General features: G+C 42.9%; 1 protein-coding gene across 1 annotated transcript in view; it reads left to right on the top strand.

The window, feature by feature from the left end:
* Positions 1-6,272, top strand: part of PRPF4B (pre-mRNA processing factor 4B) — a gene marked incomplete at its 5' end in the record, with an annotated part of 13,963 nt that extends 7,691 nt beyond the window's left edge. Inside the window, 8 exons of the mRNA XM_008942701.1 lie at positions 188-278; positions 609-756; positions 1,858-1,995; positions 2,624-2,777; positions 3,720-3,834; positions 4,342-4,493; positions 4,960-5,046; positions 5,721-6,272. Of these exons, the coding sequence (XP_008940949.1) occupies positions 188-278; positions 609-756; positions 1,858-1,995; positions 2,624-2,777; positions 3,720-3,834; positions 4,342-4,493; positions 4,960-5,046; positions 5,721-5,924 (1,089 nt within the window). The remainder of the gene's footprint in view (positions 1-187; positions 279-608; positions 757-1,857; positions 1,996-2,623; positions 2,778-3,719; positions 3,835-4,341; positions 4,494-4,959; positions 5,047-5,720) is intronic.
* Positions 6,273-9,692: the final 3,420 nt, after the last annotated feature.

Raw genomic sequence — 9,692 nt, 5'->3', positions numbered from 1 at the left:
TCTTTCCCTGCATCAGTCTGTAGATACTGGTACATAAATTGCATCTTGTGTTGGGCAGTTTCTCTCCCTGCAAGATTAGCTTGGGTGTGCTCTGGAGTGTCAGTAGGGCAAAAGGGCTTTGGGGAAGTCAGCACCAAGGGAGAATCTGGAGACACGAGTAAAGCTGCTCCTTCCCTTCCTGTTTCAGAGTGCTCGTCTCAGGGCTGCTGGGTTTGGAAAAGACTTCAAAGAAAACCCCAACCTCAGGGATAACTGGACTGATGCAGAAGGCTACTACCGTGAGTCGTGCTGCTTGGCTTGCAGGGGCAGCTGCAGAGAGGGGCTGGGTGGGAGGGATCCTCCAGGAAAAGCACTGAAATGTGCTCCTGCTGTCAACATACCACAGTGCCCTGACTGAGTCTGCCGTGGGGTGGGTGAAATGAGCCTGGGGGTGTTGCCCCCAGACCTGCAGAATCAGAGCTTGTGCCCTGTGGTGTCCACAGAGCTGGGTGATGCATATGGACACTGGGACTCAGTGCTTACACCATTGAGCTTCTCTTTCTGAAATACATGGGATGGACTCATGTGTGCCACTCGTGACTTTAAATGGCTTGATTGTTGTCCCTCAGGTGTGAATATAGGTGAAGTCCTAGACAAACGTTACAATGTCTATGGCTACACGGGTCAGGGAGTCTTCAGCAACGTGGTGAGAGCCAGGGACATGGCCAGAGCAAACCAGGAGGTGGCTGTCAAAATCATCAGGAACAACGAGCTCATGTAAGTCAGCTCTGTTTGCAGCAGTAACACACTTGTCACAGTCAGCTTGAGGCCTGCACAGCCCTGAAATCCTTGAGAAGGGAGTTGTGAACTGTAAAACTTCTGGTTTGACAGACCAGGTGAATTTGGCAGGCTGTGGGTTGGGTCCTAATTGATCACCTGCACCTTGCAAAAAGACTCCATGTGTTAATTATGATTGTGCATTCTCTGTACATCTGCATGTCTGAGATAGATAACAAAGGGATGGGACCTAGCTGAAAATTTGAAATTTAAAAGAGAAATTGAGGTCTTTCAGATTGAAAACAAACAGGTGTGATCTCTTAAACTATCTTATGTGAGGACTTGGCTATAAGATAAATTTTCAGCATCCCTTGCAGTATTTCTATAGTCATGCATCATTTTTTTCCATTAAAAGCAACAAATGAACATCTTTTCCATGCATTTTACCTTGGAAGTTTTAAAAGCTGTCTTGCTGTATGTGTAACTGGGTTATTTTGAGTTACAGGAATCTAGAAAAGGTAAAAAAAAAAAAAGGGGGGGATGCAGGGTGTGATAGCCTAATTTCAGTTTTGTTTGTTGTAGACAAATCAGTCTGGGTGTGTACTCAGCTCTAGAGTCAGTTTAGCTTAAAACATTTTTTAATAATATATGTGGTTAAGTAAAATACTTTTTTAAAAAAATAAACTCAAGTGAGTGCTGTTCAAAACTGGAGTGTTGTGATACAGGAGGAAATCTAATTTTAGCTGCAGGGAGGAGGAACAGATAAGTGGGTTACAAAGGCACAGTGAAGATCAGAGAATGAAATCAACTTGGCCAGTGTAGACACTGACAGCAAACCACTGTTGTGATTTTTGGTTTTGTCCTGGTTTTGTTCTGCTTTCTAAGCTGTGGTACATTAGGGAATCTTGAGCACAGACTTGCTTGGGTTGGAAGGGACCTTTAAAGGTCACCTAGTCCAACCCCCTTGCAGTGAGCAGGGACATAATGACAGGACACTTCTCATGCCTGGGTAATTATAACCACACAAGTGAGGGTCTGGATTTTAAAAAAGTGTCAGAATTTGACTGGTTTTGTTGTACAACCATAGTTCTTTGTTTTCAGGCAAAAAACTGGCCTGAAAGAACTGGAATTTTTGAAGAAGCTCAACGATGCAGATCCTGATGACAAGTTCCATTGTCTGCGGTTGTTCAGGCACTTCTACCACAAACAACATCTCTGCCTGGTATTTGAGCCACTCAGGTGAGGTGACAGCTGCTGGGGCTCTCTGTGACTGTGCTAGGGAGAGATTCAGGCCTTCCTGCTGCCTCTGGGTACCTTGCTCTATTGCAAAGACTCAAGAATGCAACGAACTTCCAAAAATCTATCTATCTGGAGGCACAAATCTACAGATTACTGAACCATTTCTGATTCACTTAAAGCATCACCCTGAACTTTCTGCCTGGTAATGCTGGGAAGGAAATGATTTATTGCTAACAATGGTTCATCTCACCTGCTCATAGGGACTTTTCAAGTACTTGTGCATGTCAATATGTTTATTAGCTTCCATAATTGTTTATTTTAAGGGTTTGGACTAAGAGGGGTTCAGCAAATGCTGTGTATTCTCTGAAGGGATCTACAGTTGTTTTGTCCTGGTTGTCCTCTCAGATGACTCTTGGTTAAAACTGTTGTGAGCTCAGTGCAGCCCAGGAGAGGTGTGAGGGAGCAGGGCTGGCACTCCCAGCAGTGTGCTCACTCCCTCCAAGGCTGCTTTCCCCCACCAATGTCCAACACTCTGGTTCCTTCAGCTTCCTCTTACAGTTTATTAGGAGGCCACTGTTTTATTTTAAGCTTTTTTGCTGTTCTTCTCTCCCTGCCTTGCTCCTCACAGCATGAATTTACGAGAGGTGTTGAAGAAGTATGGGAAGGATGTGGGGCTCCATATCAAAGCTGTGCGTTCCTACAGCCAGCAGTTGTTCCTGGCTTTAAAACTCCTCAAAAGATGCAATATTCTACATGCAGACATTAAACCAGATAATATTTTGGTAAGTAATAAATAATTGAAACTTCTTCTGCACAGTCAGTAGTGTAAAATTAAGTGTTTGAAATTAATACAGTTTTGTTCATTTAGGTGAAGTCAAAGTTCACTTTAACTGAAAATGTTAAAGGTTCATGTTTTAATACAAACTGCTATGGTGGTATAAATAGTAGGTAAGAAATATAACACAGCATCTAAATAACTCTGCTGTTCAGTACAAACTTTCTCAAGCAAACCTCTGTAGAAAGCAGATCTTCCAACGTAAGGCAGTGTCCCTTCTTAGGAGAAACCTTGGGATCCTCTCCATCAGGAGCTGAAAAACGTTCTGGCTTTCTGCAGAGTGGCAGTAGGTTGTCTGAGTCTGGATGGAGATTTTGGTTATGGGAATGAGGTACTTGGGAGAAGTCCCTAATGCCTTTGTTTCTCCCCTGTTTCCATTAAACATTCAGCTCTCAGGGTGGGAGAGCTCCATCAGGGGAATCCAGAACTGCCAGTTTCTTGCTGGTCATCCCTGTGACCAGTACAGATTGTTTGATTTAAAATGTTCTCTTCTTGCCATCACAGCAGTAAATTTTACTGTGTAAACATGAGATAGGTGAATAATATGCTGGTTTATGAGTGGTACTCGGGATACTAGAGTTGGAAGCCTAAACTGATGCAGTTCCAGTACCTGGCATGAAATCCAGGCCCACCAAAAAGGCTTTGGTAAGGGAAAAATACATGGAACTGACCTCTTTGTATGTTGTAGGATCTGAAGACAGGAACTGACAGTTGAAGAAAGTTGTATGATTCCCTTAGAATACTGAGAGGAGGGATTGAAATATGGGAAGAACTTCAGTTCCAAGGCTGACTGTTGTTGTTCTCTCTGACTGAAACATGTCAGTTCCCTAGTGCTGTTGGCAGTTCTGGCTCCAAGCAGCACTAATGGCTGTTTACTTTTCACTCCCAGGTGAATGAGTCTAAAACAATCTTGAAGCTTTGTGATTTTGGATCGGCTTCCCACGTGGCAGATAACGACATCACACCCTATCTAGTCAGTAGATTTTATCGAGCTCCAGAGATCAGTAAGTACATTTGCATTGGCTACACCCAGCAAAGCAGTAGCAGGAGGTACCAGCAGCAGCAGCTGGGAATTTTAACTGGAATTTACTCTCTGCTTGGTCTCAGCAAAACATCCCTCTGGAAATACGATGGCAGTCAAAAACTGAGACTTTGAAAGCAGGCTTGGGTGACCCTTCATGTTTGGTGGTGGTCAGCTGAGTGAGGACAGGGAGGAGTAGGAGTCACTCTGAGTGGTTGTAGTTCATTTTAATTTAGAGGTATTGTGCTGACTTCTTGCTTTTTTACTAACTTAATTTGTGCTGATTAGTTTGAGTGTCAGGGAGAACCCTCCCTTTCTAACTGGGATGCTGTCACAGTTAAAAAGCTTGCATCCTTCTTTTCTGGTGACCTCCTAAGAGGGGGAGCACCACTATAGTTGACAAGTGAGAATTTTTCCATCTCTCAGGTTCTGTGGTGCTGTAGGGCTTCAGGCTGCCTGTGTGGAATTAACTGGAATCACTCTGTTTCAGTTATAGGAAAAATCTATGACTATGGTATAGATATGTGGTCTGTAGGCTGCACGTTGTATGAACTGTATACAGGAAAAATACTCTTTCCTGGCAAAACCAATAACCACATGTTGAAACTAGCCATGGATCTCAAAGGAAAGATGCCAAACAAGGTAAGAAAGAGAAGTGTGTGATCTTTAACACCCAAAACGTCTCTCACCAAAAGCAGAATACACATTTCCCCCCTGGGTTCTGTTTCTTATCGTATACATCTTCTCCTAACAGCAAGTAAATATCAGCCATCTCTCTGACTGTATCATTTATATTGATCTAAAATGTTACCAAGTGAAGTATACAGCTTCTTTTTCATAGACTAAGTATAAAGTGAAAGCAGAAACCTTCTAAGCACTGACCTGAAAAATAATACGTAAGTCCACGGCAGATACTGTGTCCTCTTTCAGCTGGTTTGAACTGTGTATTTTTATTCAGTCTAGACATTTCTTGCTGTCCTTTTGATATATTTTTCATTAGTATGAGATTATTCATGCTGCAGTAGGTTAGTAGACACGGATGCTAATTGTGGGCTTTGTAAGATGCAGAGAACTTGCCTCAAACTCTTGCCTCTCCCTCATTTTCCAGATGATTCGAAAAGGTGTGTTCAAAGATCAGCACTTTGATCAAAATCTCAACTTTATGTATATAGAAGTAGATAAAGTGACAGAAAGGGTAAGTCCTCAATGTATCAACTAACCTATTTCTTTTTTTTTTTTTTAACCTTTCCTACTGTTAGGGTCTTTCAAATGTATCTTGACATCCAAAGTAAAAATCAGATTTCAAGACTGTTAGAAGCGCCTCTTGCAGTGCTGTGGACAGGTTGTGTAGCTATAAACTGGCAGAGGTGATTTTCCCATCATTTAGGAACACTTTTAAGAGAAATTAAAGTTTAATCTGGGTCAGTACAGGGGGTATCTCCACGTAATTTATCTGTAAATGACTAACAAAGGGCATTCTGCCTTCATTGTAGAGAGGGTTGTCCAGCTCCAGTCGGATGCTCTCAGGTGGTAGGAGGTTGTTATTTCTGTACCACTTCAGGACAGGATATTGATCAAGATTCCCAGAGTTAGTGCTCAGGTGTAGGAACGTTCCCCATGGAATCCTGGTGAGCTGGGATGCTGGGCTCACTCCTGCACCTGCTGTTGGTGGAGGACACAGCCCAGCCTGCCCCACAGCAGGATGTCCACCCTGCTCTGCCCACTGGAGGACTTCCCAGGCCTTATGCTGAGGAAGGGCCCTGCTGGTCAGGGGTGAGAGAACCCTGAGGCAAAGCTGCCGCTGGAGCTCTGTAGGAGGGGTTCTGTGCTTACTCCTGTTCTACAAGCTTGCCCTTTTTGTGTTCCTAGGAGAAAGTTACAGTTATGAGCACCATTAATCCAACCAAGGACCTGTTAGCAGACTTGATTGGGTGCCAACGACTCCCTGAAGACCAGCGTAAAAAAGTGCACCAGCTGAAGGACTTGTTGGACCAGATCCTAATGTTAGACCCGGCTAAACGGATTAGCATCAACCAGGCTCTGCAGCACCCCTTCATCCAGGAAAAAATTTAAACCAGATGAAGAAGTTCAAAGGGTTTGAGTAATTAAGATACAAAGACTGAAGAAATTTCACAGCAGTTATTAATGTATATAAACATAAATATTTCCCCTGCAAAGTTGAGGAAGAAATGATACATTTGAATTAACATCAAGGCTGATATTTCTTTTAGAAATGTTAGAGTAATTCTGTTTTGTGTCTTATGTGAAAATTTTCACTGTAGAACTGTTTTAATTGCCAAGACTGCACAGAAGTACAATGCTAATGTATATGGTTGCAGTTCGTATATATTATAAAAAGGAAAAAAAAAAAAGCATCTGTTATAAAAAAAAAAAGAGAGAAAAAAAAAAAAAGAGCAGTAATACTGGGTGGTTGATTTGTTTTTAGCAGACTTGGCTTCATTTTTGTCTTTAAAAAATGGCCAGCATAAATGCTGTTTATATTCACGTTTTCCTAGGTGTGTGTGTGCAGGCCACAGCAGCATGCCCTTGGTGTAGTCAGTGCCGAAGGGGGCCTGTTCCTTCTTGAGCCTGCCCGCAGGGATGGTCTCCTCTTTTAAAGCAGGTTGTGTACAACTTTCAGTACACTGAAGGTAAGCTAACCCATCAACATCACCGGTGTTTAAGCTGTTGTTTTGCTGGAACGACTGACAAGTGAGAGACAATAGCGTTGTGGCAGAGTTCCCTGCATGTCTGATAGCCCAGCTCCTCCTGTTGCAGCCGAGGCGTAGCTCCCACTGGTTCTGTTCATCCCCCGATGGATGGAGCGCCTTCAGTGTACTGTTTCCTACTCCTCTAGTTTTTTTAACTCGACTTGCTATAGACTTTGTATACATTTTGTTAAATACAGTTCACTCTGACACAGAGCCGATACTTAGAGAAGAGTTTTCATTTAGTAAATACCTACGTTGGAGCCTCATTGGAAAGACCTTATCTCTAGAGGATAGCTAGGCAACGTAATGAGATTTTTAACTATTTGTATGTCATTTTGAAAGTGTACTGCTTTATGCTAGAAGTGTTTCATTTGTTCCTCGTTTTCATTATTTGTGATCATGTTGTCTTTCAATACAGGCATAAACCTTCCACTCTTGAACAAAGCAGCTGCTTTTTAAAAGCGGTAATTGCTTCTTTACCTTTTATTTCTTTTGTAAATGAAGCTTTTCTTTAAGAAATGTGACTTTAAAGTGTTGTCTCTTGCATAAAACAGTTGACACTTACTTATTGTAAAGTGAAGATTGTTCTGCTGCATGTAAAGTGGACCATGCAGATTTCTGTATGTTTTCAGTATGCATCATTAGATAATAAAGTCTTTTGTGAACAAGGCATTTGTAGCCATTTTTAAAAGAATCTGTCTTCAGTGATGGTAAATCAGGTAATTTGTAAGAACCGCCCCTGCTTTTCCTATTAATCATTTTAACTAAAGGGATTATTAAACGTTATGATCTTTGGGAGAGCTATAGGCTATGTTAATTAGATATAGAATTATCTCTGCTTAAACAAAACCAAAAAGATGAAAAAAAAAAACAAAACCCCTACAGATACTGTCTGTCTGCTTTCGTTGTAATTAGATATAGAATTATCTCTGCTTAAAAACAAAAAGAGGGAAAAAAAAAAACAAACCCCTACAGATACTGTCTGTCTGCTTTCGTTGTAATGAAATTATTCCTGTAGGATGTGGGATGAAATTCAGGCTTTAACTAATGTTTGTGCTGTTTTTCTCACTTTTCCTTTTGATGGTGCTGAAAGAGAAAAAGGAAAGCGAGTCACAGGCCACTCAACGCCTACTCCATGGGTCTGATTTGCTGAGACACCAACTTCACCTTCCTCACAAGGTTATTTCTGACAGCATGTGTAGATAAACATTTAGCAACGAGTTAAAAGGGCTTGAAACATGTGAGTCTGTTATGCAGGGCGAGGCAAACAGAACTGAGCTTTTTCAGGTCCTTTCTGCTGTTGTAATGATCTCTTGGACAGTGTTAAGCAGTTCAGCTCTCCAGTTTTGTTAATCTATTCGGGCAAGCTGTGGAAACCCCACCGGTTTCACCTCCTTTATAATCCTTCTTGGAACTAAGAAAGGTTTTTGTGTCCACCTAGGTCCATAATGGCAAGAGTCATGCACTGTTAGTGCACGCAGGAGTGGAAAAGTGAGGCCCAGCAGCCACTGTGCTGGTGGGGAGTCCCCCACCCAGGAGCTGCAGGGGGCTGCCTCCCGAAGCGAGCGGGAGGTGCCTGGTTGTGTCTGCCTAGGTGGAACCTGCAGCCTGTCTCTTCTCAGTTTATATCATAAAATTGCCAACAAAGAATAACTTCTCCTTATTCCCACGTATGAAGGTATCTTGTTCATACAGGAAATAAAGCTAGCTTCCACGTTTAATGAAATACTAGTTGCTTGCTAGTTAAATACAGAAAGTAACTTGGATTTTACAGCTTCCCAGGGCAGTTTTCCTGAGCTGTAGCAGCAGCTGGGCCTTCCTGTGGCTTTGTTCTTAGAACAGGGCTATAAAGCAATGCAGTGAGCTGGCTACAGAAACAAAGCAGTAGGACAGGTGCCCCATAATGCCTACAGAACTGTTTTGAGCTATTCTGGAGAAGCATAAAGTTGCTCGTTTACTTGTTCTTTGTGTTGTAGGTGCAGCTCTAAAGAAGATGATGGCTACCAGAAGACATGAACAAAGGTTTCTGTCCTATAAAAGATACGAAAAATACTCTTGGTGTAGTTCTGTCTGAATCTTTTGGTTTCCAGCATTCCAATTTATCACTGCTGCTGTACTGATAATGCCCGAGGGGTACTCGCTGTTCTAGTGTGCTACCTAGGGGTGTGTGTTTCAGTCCTGGTTGAAGAGGAGGTTTTTTAACTGTGATTAAACATAGGTAAATAAGAATTACTGTTTAAACACAGTTGTCTTAAACTGATAGAGTGATCAGTTCAAAACCTATGAAATCTAGAGAAATAATCAGCCATTAGATTTGGTTAAAACACATGTCTTTTAAGTAGTAAATATTTAAGCAGATGCTGCACTTTTTTCCTTGACTTCAGCAGGTTGATTGTTTATTTTAACTGTCAGACTCTGTTGCTGATGCAGAGACCAGCTGATGGGTTGTTCCAAACAAGGGGATTTCGGTCCTCTCTGCCTCAGCCAGTACTTCTTGTTGGCAGCAAGAGGAGATCTTTAGTCCTGGCTCCCAGAGCCTGGGGAGCTGAGGAGCTGGAGGCAGTGGAGGAGCCTCTCCAGCTGTAGGCAGGGCCTGTCCCAGCAGCGTGTCCCTGCGGGGGGGGCAGAGGAGCTGCCCCTGCAGCCACCCGAGCTCCCAGTGCAGTTCTGCCGAGCTGTTTCCCAGCTGATCTGAGGGGGAGGAGGATTTATCTGTCCTCCACCCGAGGTCCTAAATGCAGGAAGTTGGGCTAAATCCACTGTGCTAATTTCTGTTCCCTTCTCCCTCACGGTGACGAGGAGCTTCACGTTGCCAGGCGTTCAGAAACCAGCCACCAGCCCTATGCAGTTAGAATGTGGTTTATTGCCTTGGTGTGTGCTAAGAGAGCCTAAAAAATAAAACCTGTTTTAAGAGTTTCTGTTAGAACATATTGATCCTTTAAAACCTGTTAATAATGCTTTGTCTCCATGCGTAGGGTAAGTGGCACCAAACCTCTGGAGAAGGGCAGGAGGCCGAGCAGCCTGTGGTGCTACTGGAGCCGGAGCCAGCGCCTGTGACACACCCTGGGGACAAGGGGCAGTTGCTTGAAGCTAATAAAGTATGCTTAAAACTTACTCGTGTCCTGTCTTC

This window comes from Merops nubicus, unplaced genomic scaffold, assembly GCF_000691845.1.
Source record: "Merops nubicus isolate BGI_N331 unplaced genomic scaffold, ASM69184v1 scaffold23026, whole genome shotgun sequence".
In the NCBI taxonomy this organism is placed as follows: Eukaryota; Metazoa; Chordata; class Aves; order Coraciiformes; family Meropidae; genus Merops; species Merops nubicus.
The sequence above is the reverse complement of the archived record's forward strand: the minus strand, read 5'-3'. Positions and strand labels throughout refer to the sequence as shown.